A 14,708-nucleotide genomic window follows, 5' to 3' on the forward strand; every position below is an offset into this window, starting at 1 on the left:
TTACAGGAAATGTCTAACACTTAAAAGTTTATGTTTAAGAATTGACAAACATTTCAAAACCATTATAAATTAGCTTAAATAAAAATGGTGTCCTTTCAAAGCACCTCTCACTTCTGAAATAACCAGCGCGCTAGGAAAGCAGGAGAGATAAGCTAATTAGAACAGATGGGGAGAGACAATTTCTTTAATCTAGGCAGCTAAGCTCTTTTACTAACACTCCCCTTGCCTTTAACAAGCAGTGCATTTAAAAATGTTTCAAATGTATTTCACTAAGCTTTATGATTTTTATGAATCTATTAGTTGAACCTTATAGATTCACGTATTTCCTGGGTTCTTCTAGGACCTATGATTTACAAGCACAAAATGGCCAGATTGACTATACCTGAGAAGTACAGAGGTACGCACAAAATAAAATTAGGTTTCTTGAAGCTGTTTCTCTTTACAATAAAGCTACTGTCCTTACATTTCACTCCTTAATAAAAAAAAAATGTGAAGATCTTGCACTATAACCACTTACTATACCTCCTTCCTTATCGATAAAATGAGATAGTAGTAGTAAAGCTACCTTGTGATAGAGCTATTGTGAGGGCTGAATTAGGTAATTTACAGAAAATGCTCAGAATAGTGCCTGGTGCATACTATGCACACAATATAAATGATGGCTGTGTGATAACTTTGTTGCTTAATTTGTTATTAAACATTAGGCCCAGTGTGTTATCCTTTAACCAATAGGACCAAATAAAATTCTTAGTACTAGGACACTTGTTTTTTATCAAATAAACCTAGTAGAAAGCGATTAAGTTAGTTTAAAATACTTGTGGAAGCTAGAATTTACTATCAAATAACAATGAATTTATTGTATGTCATGTACCTCTGGAGAAGCTCTCATTTAAAAAAAAAAATTTTTTTTTGTAAAGATCTAAACCACATTTCTCTGGAGAATCCTAAACTGTGTTAACTAAAACATCCTGTTTTATGATTGATGAAAAGCTCATGAAGCGTACTTTTTCAATACAAACTCACACAAACTACATTTTCAACCCTTATATATGCTAACAAATCTAAATGACAAGTACATGTGTATAGAAGCATTTGCAATGTATTGGTAAGAATTTTGTTTGCCAAACTTTATTGTTGAATGGGAGGAAAAAGCTGAAAACCTACTAGCTAAGTGACATTTTAAAGTTCAGAGAAAAGCTTCATGTTGACAATTCAGACCAAGGGAGCACTTTAAGGTAACAAATATTAGTTGGAAATTCTTTTTGATGGCCTACTCCAACAAGCCAGGAAATCTTCTGAGACACAGAGTATTCTGGAAATATTTCTGTACTTCGAAAAACCCTAGGCAACCCTGGGCTCAAGTCCTGTTTTTACCACTTAACATTTGATTTTGTTAAACCTAAACTCTTTGAACCAGTTTACCCACCAAAGAAATTAGGTATGATAATCTGCCTGTATCACATGGTTGCTGGAAAAAATTAGGAAATGTGAAAGTTCTTTGTAAATTAATGTATACTACTCTTTGTCTTTTATTACAAGTGTTCATAAGGTCGAAAGAGGTTTCAAACAGAAAAAAATTACCTCTAATTTATTGCAAGTACTTATGTAAGAACTCTTAAAATGGTTATTATAGTCTATAAAATATAGTTTGTAAGATTTCAGAAAACTGTACTGAAGAAAAACAATAGTATGAAAACTTCAGCTGGGTTCATTTGCTTCTAAATAGGTTTAGCACTTTACAAACTCATTTTTACTTCACATGTCATGTAATTCTTGACTACAGCATTCTTAGAATAACTCCATCTGTGATGCAAGGCAGCAAGTAGGTGATGACTACCATAAGGTTGTGCCATGGGAACCCAGAAGCAAGATTAATTCCAACTGGAAAACTGAAAGGGGTTTATTAGAGAATGTAACATTTCAGCTAGGTCTTGAATGGCCTGGTGTGGCCAGAGGAAGGGAGGGGTAGTAGGAAGGAATGAGAGTTAGGAAAGAAACCCCTGGTCACAATCAGTAAGGTAGAAAAATGTACTGTTCGTATAGAAAATAGAAAGACACTTGCTAGAGCAGGAACGGGAGCATACGGCAAATAGGTTGGGAATGAAGGCTGAAAAAGTTAAGAGGTAGATTGTGAAATACCTTGAAAATCTCACCAAGGTTTGGGATTTTCCTATAGATGAAAAGATTATCTAATGTTTAATTGCTCAAAAAAAATATTCCTTGAGTTTTTATTGAGATTCTTTTTAAGAAATATTTCAAAATCTCATCTGATGGTCCATATGCTTTAAGAAATGTCCCAAAATGTACAAGCTGGTTTAAAAAAAAAAAACCTAAACATAAAACTACTTAGAAATCACAAGTACCAGGTTTTTTCATCCATTTTCTAATTCCAAATGAGTTGAGAATCATTTATTGACTCAGCAAAATGTTCTGTTTATTCTGTGCCATTAACATACTAAAATATAGCATATATAAAGTGTTTGTCTTTTAGGAGCTTGTAGTTTAAAGGGAAAAACGTATACAGATAATGAAATAAAGTTGATAAGAGAATATTAAAAAATAATTACGGGGAAAAAAACAGGAGAGGTAATGAATTATTCTGTTTGAGCAAGTGCAGGGGTGATGACATTTGAGCCAGATTAAAAAAAAAAATAAAGTTGACAAGAAGTAGTAAAAGGGTGTTCTAGGAAGAAGGAATAGCGTGGCCAAGGCCTGAGTTGTGGAGGTATAATGCTGCAATGCCTATTCCAAACCACCATCTCTATCTTGGGTTCAAAGTGACATTCGCACTCACAGGACAATAGTCCATAACCCAGTTCCTTTTATTTGTATTAGAATACTCCCAGAAAACAGTGTATCAAATAAAGCACAGCCTCAGCTGGAGATCTCATAGGAGCCCTGACCCTGATTTCTCCAGCCCCCAAAAGGGATGTACTGAGCCACAGGAGATGACTTCATGCAGCCCACACCAGCATAAGGAAGCCCCATCCTCACAGAATCGTGGCTTTTAATAGCCCAGAGGCAAAGTTTCCAAATTTTCACCAGGACAGGCCCAGTTACAAGAGACTCTGCAGAGGGAAGCAGAGGCCTACATTTTCCAGCAGGGTTTTTTCCACAGTCTGGTCAAGCAGGCCTTCCGAGTACGCACGTGCACTCACACTTCTCCAGTCCAGACACAGGCAACAACTGAAGGTCTTTCTCACCATGTTTAAACACACACTTCATGTTTATTTGAGCTCAGTACACTTCCAAAGAGACAATATTGAAAGAAAGAAAACCCAAGCTAATTTCCTATGACTAAAAGGCTTAAAGCTTGCTGTTAAGCCAAAGTAATGAAAGTATAAATTAGTAATTGTACATGAATAAAAAGTAGGTGATAGTGGAAAGATGAGGATAGAATATAGATTATAAACAGATTAGAAAGGGCTCTGTATGACAGGTCTACACCTATTTTCCCCAACAAAAAAAAAATGGCTGATTTAATACATTCATTTTAGTAAACTTTTTCTAAGTTTATTCCCAAAAGTTGTGAATTAAAAATAGTATTAACTTTTTTGGAAAGGCTTTCCCTGTCCACCAACAGCCCTCTTACTACCCCTCCACCTCCCTCTCACACAGGGGCCCGCACGCGCGCACACACAACACCCCCAGCCCGCCAGGCTGAGCTCCCTCTGGTGCGCCCAAAGAAACTGATTGTTTTTACCAGAAAATATTAAGACTGTTCATACGTCCACTTCTCCCACTAAACTTTAAATGATTCAGAAATAAGATGTCGTTCATTTTATTGTACCTAGAAAATTGCCAAATGTTCCCTGAACTATCAAATTAATTATATGCTTGTTAAAACAGAAAGAAAAATTAATGTAAGCATCAGTTATAGGATATGCACTGGCTATGGCACAATTCAAAATTTATTTCTAACACTGGCTCACATTTCTTTAAAAAATTACACCTCAACTTAATGAATTGGAAATATGTTTAATATAAAAGGTTGATATTCTCAAAGCATTTCCACATGAAATTAGGAAAATGAATTTTAGACAATCTTCAAAACATAATAAAGGACAGTGGTATCTTCAAAAAACATAAAAACAAAAAGGAAATCACAAGAACATGTACTATATACTTGCTTTCCCAAAATAAGGTGTATGAAATAATTAATAGTAACCTAAAAAAGTCCCCTTCCACACTCACACAAATTGGGAATGAAACATGTAATTATAAGCATCTTTGTAAGAAACCTCCAAAAGACAAGTATCTTTAACAATATAAAGATGGTGACAAGATTAACAAAAGCTTAAGAACACTGAGGTTTAACTGACAGTATCAATTCACATGATTTTGAAATAAAATGTTCCTACTTTAGCAATACCTTAAATTGCCTTTGCTTCACTGCTTTATATACAGTTACAGTGTAAATCCAAGAGATGCTTAAAACAGAGGTTTAAAATATTCTTAAAAAAATTTTCTTATCTGAGAAAATACATTATAATTGTCCCCTCAAAATATTCCTGATAACATTAGAAGGTTGTGAAGTATGTATATAATACCATAATCATCACATGAATTCAGAACTGTTACCTGAACATTTAATAAAAAATTAAGCTCCATGGGGATTATAGGTCTCTGAAAACTACAGCTTAAAAATAGAAAAGCAATGAGAGCAATCTGGCTTTGCAGATGAATACTGGGTAACAGAGCTATAAAATTATATATTTAGTTCTAACAATAAATAAGACTTTGAGAGTATTTTTAATTAAAATTATAAGGATACCAATTTTATCATCTATACTTTACATAAACTGTGTTGTGTACATATAATCTGGGATATTGTAGCGGTCAGCACATAGTTATACTTCAAATAAACTTAGTTGAGCTACATATATAATTTTTAAAACCTAATTTGTATAGCTAAATTTTTTTTTGTTCCAAATTTCACCCTGAATGAATGAACTAAATTCTCAACTCCCAACAAAGGACATCAAAAAATGGGGGAAAGAAAAAAAAAAAAAACAATTACAGCAGAGTAATGATTCCATTTAGCAACTGGGAAAAATAAGCTGCACATTGAAAGACTGAATTTTTATCATCTTCCTGACATTATGTCTTCTTTTAAACTATACAGAAGGGATGCCATAAATGGCATTTTCTGAAGCCTTGATACTAAATCTTTAAAAAAAAATACACAGTATTCATACTGCATGCTTGAGCTGCAAAAAATAGAATTACAACATAATGTGACTTGTCAACATTTTGACAAGCACCGGGGCTGGCATCAGAGAGGACCTAAGTCCCCTCAACTCCCGTTATGTGGAAGTACAGATCACATACTTTTATTATCTACAAAAGCATTCCCACATTACATAGCTATTGCATAATCCAAGCATAATAAATCAGAAAAATATCAAATATTTATGAAATTTTAATTTCTAATAAGTTTATATATATCACCCCCATTTCTACTTCATCTATGAGATCCCAACAATTCTAATAATATACCTTATATATTTTAAATAATGTTCAGTGGCTTATAAAACTACTACTAGTTATTCTCCTCTCTGAGCTGGCTAACACAAATGCTGGTAAGCAGCTTTCCAGTAATCGTATAGAACATCTGCGTCCTGTCCGCTCAGATTAGCTAGCTACTGCTGCCCTTCTGCTGCTGTAAATGAAGTTTCAAAATGAGCTCGCGAATATCCTCCCGTTTGGTCTTTATTACATGACGAGGAAACCATTTCTCCAAATGAATTGGGAGTTCAAAGTTAACAATAGGATCCTAAGGAGAGAAAAAGAAAGAATGTAATCACTTTAGTGGTATGATTCAAATTTGTTTGAATTTCATAAAAGAAATGAGAAATTGCCAACTTTATATAAACAATAGCTTTACTAAGATATCATTCACACACTATAAAACTCACCTAAAATACTCAATCGAATGGTTCCCAGTATAGTCACAGAGTTGTGCAACTATTACCAATCAATTTTACATTTTCATTAAATTGCTAACTGTGAACATCAAAATTAAATTGTTTGTTTTGCTACAATGGGGTTTAACTGAACAGTGGAAAACAGAATTAGTAAATAGATAATGATTCAGCACAATACAAAAGTCAGGTTGAATACAAATTTTTCCAACATGTTAACATTTTGAAACAAAGAGAAAGCCTTATCAGTAAATGAATAATCACAGATTTGAAGAAAAAAACACATAACAACCTGCAGAAGTGCCTTCTTTTAGCGCAAGAAACAGCCAATTCAATGGCTTCAAGGACTGTTGTATTTTCCATTATGTTAAGCTTAACCAGGAAGTTGCGAGTTACAACTGTGAAGACTTTTCTCCGTGTTTAAAAAAATAAGTAACAGCTAAAGAAAGCTACCCCTAGATCATGTTTATAAATCTGATGAAACTATTAGAAGCCAAATATAAGGACTTACATTTTGAAGAGAAAATTAAGAGTCTCGGGGTATAACATTGAAAAACAGACTGATTCACAGAGCAAATGTCAGAGAGATTTAACTACTCAAGTATTTTTATTAGAATTAACATTGTTTTCGTTAGGGTTTAGTTACAAGTTCCAAAGGTTTGGAGAGGTCTATCCCAAACCTATATTTTTTTCTTCCAAAGCTGTTATATTAGTTCAATTTGTAAAACACAAGGTTTAGTTTTTTGAGTTTCCCCCCAGAAATCTTAAATGGTGCTACAACCTATATTGAAAGTATATTCTACTCACTGAGGCTATATAAAGTAGAATTATGTAACAAATTCGAAATAGGTTATATAATAAGGCACTTAGAATATTCTAAAAATAAAACCAAATCTCTTTGGAAAGAGTATTAAAGACCAGAACTGCTGCCCTTTAATGAAGTTCCAATGCTGGGGGGTGGGAGGAAGGAAAAAACAACAATATAACATATTCAATAATTTCCATAATGTGTACCACACTCTGCTATATATTATCATTCCTCTCCAATGACACCAAAAGGTGTAATTGCACCTTATAATCCTCTCTTTCAAAAGTACCTTTAAATAATTTCCAAGCAAGTATAAATACCATGCTCCTGTATCTATCTTCATAAATAACACTGGTAATGACTGAGGTAATAAGCTCACAGTTCAAAATACAAAGAGTGACTCCTTGCTATTTTAAAATTTCTTCTTCAATATTACTACAGTTTGTTGTATTTATCTAGTTTATGGTTATCTCAGCTAACTGAATACATGAGGCTAGCTCTGAAAAATCTTTCTTTTAAACTTCTGTCTGCTTTGCTCTCTGCATGCCTGCCCCACAACCATGTAATCTTTCTGGAACTCCAATTTTATGTAAATTAGACTGTTTCACTGCATCACACTTGTCTGTTATGCTCTTGTTCTTTTCTTTACATTCTCTTTTTCTCTCTGAGCAAACTGGATACTTTCTATTGTCTCGTGTTCCTAAAGTTCACTAATCCTATGTTCTTCTGTATCCAGTCTGCTATTAAATGCATCCAATAAATTCTATTTCAGATATATCATTATACATTTTCAACTCCAGAATGCTCACTTCTTTTTTTTTTAGTAGATTCCATCTCTTCATTTTGTTCATCTTCAACTATTTTTTTCAACATATAAATCGAATCATTTCTAAGTTTTTATCTGCTAACTCCAGTCTCTGTGGTTCCATTTCTTTCTTGATTACCTATAACACTTCCTGCTTCTTTGCTTGCCCAGTAATTTGTGACTGTATACTGGTAACTGTGAATAAGAAATTTATTTATATATTTACATACCTTAAAGAAGCTTTCCACATATTGCAGTAAATATACTCCACAATCACTGCTATTATCTTGTTTCGGAACTTTAGGGCACAGATCCACCATGTTTGTTTTGTTGAATTCACGGTGAGTTTTTCGTTTAACTTCCCACTCTACCTCTAAATACCTTAAATCATCAAAAAAGTAAAGTGACTTAAATAGAAATCTCTATTTTCTATTACTATTTTACTATTATTCAACACTTTCACAAAGAGTGAAAAACATTGGCTTCTAGATGTGTTGGCTCAAGCCAAATTCAAAGATTGAACTTTAACGGTAGAAATTATGGAAGTCTTGAAAAGTCCCACTTTAAAGAAAATCATCTGAGTTTCCAAATAAAGTCTCAATCTTTTTCAACAACTCAATTTTCACAACTCAAAAACATAAAGTCATTTATACCACAAAGTAAACTAACAAATTATTTGTAAACTTTAGCTGCTAGTTTTTTCCAGATCCTTAAATTATAAAATTACACAAACACACATACATACACATACAATAAGAACGTGAAAGAGTTATTTTTTTATAATGTGTTACTTTTGATAACCACCAACTGCTCCTTTGTAAAATTATGCTTTTGTTCAATTATGAATACCAATTCTTTTGATATAATCCTTGAAAAACATTTATAGTTGAATATTAATACATAATAGGGGATCTGTATTATTGATTAGATTCACAGGCCTCATCTAAATACATAAAAAAATATAATTCCGATATAGTCTTGTAATTCTTACGGTAGCTTTAAAATTGAGATTTTTAGGTAACAGACTGAAGGAGTACACTGTCATTACTTACTCTCGTAAATTCTGAACTGTGTTTTGTATAGAAGCAGCTTTCAAGGAGTCTAGTATGAGAATGCATGGCCTGTAAAGGGCAAAAGAAGAAATAAAGATATACACATCTGTTACGAAGTGAACCTAAATATCTGAAAATATTATTATAACATGCACCTACCTTTTACATATTTTCTTTGGTATTGACATATTCATCTCAGTACTCTGAAAAAACATGAATTTTTATGACTTTGCAATTAAAGCTAGTATGAATAAATGAATATTCAGTTACTCTATAAAATGTTTCAAACAACTCTGAAATTAAAATTTCAAATAAGAGTCTTTTCATCACCTAAAGTAAGCTAATTTCATTTATCAAAATTCACTGATTTATTTTCTTATAGTGGTGAAACAGTAGTTTTTGCAGCTTTACATCTGGTCCCAAGAAATTACAAACCTTTAATGTCCTAAAAAACAACCTGGAACTTTAATTACCTATTCAGAGTTACCATCTTAAGCAAAGGTAAACAAGTTAATTGAATCTATGCTTACATACATTCTCTGCCTCAATAAATAATGTCAGTAGAGACATTTCTTTCCTCTGAAGCACAAAAAGCAGAGTATTAATGTATATTAAGGGAAAAGGAAGGGATGAGTGTTTTGCTGATAAATTTGTCAAACAATAAGTCAAACTTAAACACTTCTTTAATGCAGAACTCCTCAGTATCTCAGTATTCTAACGTAACAGTGAAACTCTTAAGACAGGAATAGCATGCAGGGTTTACCCAACTTAACTGACCTTAGAATCTTTTTTCATCATGAACTTCATCTTAAAACAAGTATTTCAATGACCCCAGTGGGAAACCTGACTCCAAGGAGCTCTCCTATCCTGCCACTCTGACAGCAGGAAAGAAAACCACCTTCTTCTGCCCACCCCATACCACTGACAGTAAAGACACAGGCATAGGCCAGGGAGGCTGCTGCTATCAATACACACAAGAAATTTCATTAGATGGCTATCTTAATCAGTTAAGACGTCTTATATGGACCATGCCTACTAGCTCAGAGGCCCTTATATAGAAAAGTTAATGGTAACTATCTTAGTCTCAGGAGTCATGTAGATTGACCTTGAGTCTATTTTGAATAATTTTTTATCAACAATTCACAATAGAAAGTAGAATATAAAAAAAAGTATAAAGTATGCTTGCTCAGATTATTAATTATACTAAGTTCAAACAATTGTTGACATAAGAAAGAATAAAAGTATATCTGACCCACAGAAATTAGGAAAGTAGTCAACTAAGATGATCAGATAAACCATTAAATAAACAAACCTAGGGAGTTAAAGTAAACTAAACAGATGCAAAAAGAATGATAATTTCTCATGTCCTCTTTTCTACCCCCACAAAAATCCATTAAAGAATCATAAAGCAGCAAAATTTAATTATGGGCCACCATAGTCCATCAGAGCCCACCTAGCAATGCGGTCATTTTACATATTCATGAGTTTTCCTTCCTTCACATCTATGAAGAACACACTTACTTGGGAATCCACTGTACCCAAGGATAGTGCTGAAGTAGTATGTAGATCATTATCTAGTTAGAAATAACAAAGCAGGTATGAGTCTTTATGTCTGAAGTACTTAGATAAGCTTAAATTCTACTTTGTATGCAATAGTATTTAAAAGGAAAAAATATCAGCAAACTACTTAATTTTTTCCATGGTTAATGTTATAAACAAAATTCAATCAACAGATAAAATTGATGATGGTCAGCTATTATCAGAGGATGTGTAAACCCCAAAGCCAAAACCTAAAATACTAGTTAGCTGGGCCAGTTTCCTATAAAGAGAAAATCTTCAAAGATGGATCTCTAATCAAAATGTCTGCTCTTTAAATGTGGAGAGGGTTAATTTGCCTAGTAACAATTCATTTAACCTATGATCACAGAATGTTGCGTAAGTACACTTTTTTTTTTCTGGTGTCATTTCATTTGTTTATTTTTTATTGTTGTTCAATTACAGTTGTCCCCATTTTTCCCCCATTACTCTCCCCTGACCTACCCACCTCCTGCCTCCCACATTCAATCCTCCCCTCTGTTGTCCATGTCCATGGGTCCTTCATGCATGTTCCTTGACTAGACCCTTCCCCTTCTGTCCCCCTATATTCCCCTCCCCGCTCTCCTCTGGTCACTGTCAGTTTGTTCTTTATTTCCAAGCCTCTAGTTCTATTTTGCTCGCTTGTTTGTTTTGTTGATTAGGTTCCACTAACAGGTGAGATCATATGGTATTTGTCTTTTACCACCCGGCTTATTTCCCTTAGCATAATACTCTCCAGTTCCATCCATGCTATCGCGCAGGGTAGGAGTTCATTCTTTCTTTCCAATGCGTAGTATTCCATTGTGTAAATGTACCACAGTTTTTTGATCCACTCATTTACTGACGGGCACTTAGGCTGTTTCCAGCACTTGCCTATTGTAAATTAATGCTGCTATGAACATAGGGGTGCATAGGTACTTTTGAATCAGTGCTTCGAGATTCTTAGGGTGTAATCCCAGCAGTGGAATTGCCAGGTCAAAAGGTAGTACTATCTTTAGTTGAGGAAATTCCATACTGTTTTCCAAAGTGGCTACACCAGTCTGCATTCCCACCAAGGGCGCACTAGAGTTCCCTTTTCTCTGCAGTCTCACCAGCACTTGTTGATTTGTTTATCATGGCCATTCTGACTGGTGTGAAGTGGTATCTCATTGTGGTTTTAATTTGCATCTCTCTGATGGCTAGTGATGCTGAGCATCCTTTCATATGTCTATCGGCCCTCTGTATGTCCTCCTTGGAGAAGTGTCTGTTCAGGTCCTTTGCCCATTTTTTAATTGGATTCTCTGCCTCAAAAGTACATCCTTTATTACCAAAAGGGCATAAGTACACTTTTGAAGGAGAGGATGATTACAGAAAATTGGAAATAATCAGTTACTTTATCAGATACCCGCCTCCTCAGGTTTTGGTCAGTATTAATGATAATGGCTATTATTACTTACGCTTGCCACTTAGGCTACAGAAATAAAACACATAATTTTGATTTTTCTTCTTCAAGGAAAGTAGACTTATTTGCTTGCTTAAGTAACATTAGTGTTGTAATATAAGAAAAATCATGGAAAAATTATAAGAAACCCAACATTACCTAGGTAAATTAGTAGTGACAACAAGAGCTGTGTTACTTTACATTAAGAAAAAATGGGGGATTTCAAGCTATGGCATGAATTCTTAGTCATGTCAGCAAGGTTATTCTATAAAAAGTACTATGATAAAATGATATAACAATATAACTTAAGAATTACATTTTGTCTATAATGAATCTGGGCATCTATCATAAAAATTTCAGACTTCTTCTAGTAAATTTAATGATAATAAATAATTATGCTATCTTTTAACACCATAGTATTCCCTATAATCATTTCACTGTTTTTGTCATTATTAAAAACACCATTTACATTAAGTTTATCACCTATTGTTTTGTTGTCATATTGGGATTGCTGAGCCTGGGTTTGCTGGGATACGGTTTGTGGAAAATCTTCATACACAGCTTCTTCTAACCATGGAAAACAAATGACTGCAAGATACCAGTGAGACCTGTTGAAAAAGAAATACAATCTTAATAACACAAAATCTAAGCAATGCAGAAGAATACTTCTAGAGCTACAGCTAAGAAAGTGGGTATCACAAACTATGTTTCAACTACGAAGACGTCAATTGTAATATGCGATACAATATAGAGCACACATCCCAAAACTAATTATGTAAGAAGTAAGACTACTTAGGATTAAAGCTGAGTAATTGAAACTTATTTACGTCCATTAGTCAGTATTTCTGTTAAGAATCCGCTCTAACAAACGCTCATAGCACCACCCTTTTTTCTATTAGCACTTAAAGAGCTTATTCTCTTAAATATTTGGAGATTCACCTTAAAAATCTTTTGATATTTTATTACAAAATCTTTTCTTGAGTCCAAAACAAAATTCAATGTCTCAGTCATTACAGTCTTGGGGTCATTTGTCATTTTATTTTTTTCACTATATTTACAGTATAACCACTGTCAAACCAAAATCCAAGATAAAAAACTCATTGTTTTAGCTACTTCTTTAGAAAAAGATTTAAAATAATACTTGGAATTTATGTACCCAAACTTCTTACTGATTATTAATCTAAATATGCATCCTCTCCAATTTTGTTTTAAAATAACCTATACTCACGACTCATTCACAGGCACAAAGATGTAATCTTTATTGAAGATATTTATGTTGCGAGTCCATGTTCTCACCCTTTTATGTCTTCTTTGTGCCATTCTAGGAATATGAAAAATATATACAGTTGATATATAAAAAATTAAACAAGTATTTCAAGAGTCATTTTTATAACTGAAAATTGCTAGATTTGGTTTATTTAACCATTATTTTCAAGATATATAATATATAACACACTAGAAAATTATTTCTTTTTATTGGCTCCTGGGTTTTCTTAAATCTGATCACTATTTATAAATAATGTAATAGAATAAAGGCAACAATTTATTAAATGTTTTGTAGATTACAAAAGTGGCACAACAATTAAATATAAACAACTATACATATTTATTCTTTTTAGTTCCATATGGGCATATATAAATCATTGTTATTAAGCCTTAACAGAATTGTCTGCATGTTGTATCTGTGAATAGGGAGGTGTTTTAAAACATAAGAGGAAGAAGGAGACAAATATTCTTAAATTTTTAAAGATGAAATTTATCTCCCTTCATTTTATATATAAACTACAGAACAATCTGTTAAGCATAGCCATCATTTATCCATCTTTCATTTTATGTCTTCAAGAACATTTTTTAGGTTCCTAGGAACAAATAGTGAAAATCACCCACATTGCTGTAATTTATTTTAAAATGAGGACAGGAAAGAAAACACTACAAATAACTGAAATATAAGTGGCATAAGGAATCATGTTACAGCATCTAGGAAAGCCACCTATAAAAGGATTGGGACACACAAACAAAACAAATAATAGTTTCATTTCTTTATATCATCAGGGAAGTTAATGGAGGGTATCAAACCAAGTTTGGATGTGAAAAAAGAATTTTAGGACGGGGATGGCATTTAACAGTGGCTGAAGAAGGGGTATGTGACTTCTAGATCAGGGATCAGTCTCTTGAAGGACCTTTTTTTAATCAGGGAATTAAATAAATCATTAAGTTCTTACAGATTTATATACAAGTGATACAGGAAACAGACATCTTTTCCCAACCCCTGTACATCTGACTGAGTAACCAAACTCAGAGGGCTAGAAATGAGGAGTAGATGGGATCCAGAATGGGTTAAAAGATGTGGTAGGAATTAACACTATATGCAAAACTATCTGCATAAAATAATCAGGAGTCATGTTTATTGAACTGTCTTATTTCAGAATGACCCAACTATTACAAGATTATATACAACTGCTTTCTACTAGTATATAATCTGTTAATTTTCCATTTGCAGATCTTAAGGATACATACCCAGTTTTCTATTTTGTTATGTTGGTGTTTGGTAGATCTCCCGATTATGCTAACTTTATCTGATTGGGAATACATTACACATAGGACAGAGCAAGGAAGATAGGAAAGAACACGGGAGCCACAATTTAATCTTATTTTCAGTTCCTGTGTTGAAAATCTTCAATGTCTAACAGTTCTCTCCCCATTCCATAATAAGCATTATTATTTATCTTTTTACTTTGAGTTCCTAGTACATTCCAAGCACTGAGCAGAAGGCACTAGGGATGGGAGAAGAAAATAAGACAGATGTGGTCCCTGACCTCATGGAGCTTATACTCTATGAGAAACTACCAGAATTACTGCCCAAGTCAGAAAGTAAGGAAGAAATAACCTAGCTTCTCCCTTCCTTACTTTCCAACTTCCAGTGTCCCCCCAAAGGAAATGTGATTGGAAATGCAGCCTGCAAGAACTACCACTTGTGACAGGGAACAGTATCATGAGAAGGTGAGAAATGTCTCACAGATCAAAGAGACCCAGGACCGACATGGTAATATTGCTCACTCTAGGGGATATTATATGAAGTTATTTCATTAGGAACATCAAAATGGTATATTTGCCTCTCAAAACT

At 33.6% G+C, this 14,708-nt stretch overlaps 1 protein-coding gene across 3 annotated transcripts in view; it reads right to left on the reverse strand.

Moving 5' to 3' along the window:
- Positions 1–4,073: 4,073 nt before the first annotated feature.
- Positions 4,074–14,708, reverse strand: part of SENP7 (SUMO specific peptidase 7) — a 133,479-nt gene continuing 122,844 nt past the window's right edge. For all 3 annotated transcript variants that reach the window (XM_054577393.1, XM_054577392.1, XM_054577391.1), the window contains 7 exons: positions 12,813–12,905; positions 12,068–12,192; positions 10,111–10,163; positions 8,749–8,792; positions 8,590–8,658; positions 7,768–7,918; positions 4,074–5,776 (listed from right to left, as the gene is read on the reverse strand). In XM_054577393.1, the coding sequence (XP_054433368.1) occupies positions 5,639–5,776; positions 7,768–7,918; positions 8,590–8,658; positions 8,749–8,792; positions 10,111–10,163; positions 12,068–12,192; positions 12,813–12,905 (673 nt within the window). In that variant the 3' untranslated portion in view covers positions 4,074–5,638. The remainder of the gene's footprint in view (positions 5,777–7,767; positions 7,919–8,589; positions 8,659–8,748; positions 8,793–10,110; positions 10,164–12,067; positions 12,193–12,812; positions 12,906–14,708) is intronic.

The sequence above is a fragment of the Pteronotus mesoamericanus genome, unplaced genomic scaffold (genome assembly GCF_021234165.1).
Source record: "Pteronotus mesoamericanus isolate MK-2021 breed Mesoamerican mustached bat unplaced genomic scaffold, CSHL_Meso_final contig_42, whole genome shotgun sequence".
In the NCBI taxonomy this organism is placed as follows: domain Eukaryota; kingdom Metazoa; phylum Chordata; class Mammalia; order Chiroptera; family Mormoopidae; genus Pteronotus; species Pteronotus mesoamericanus.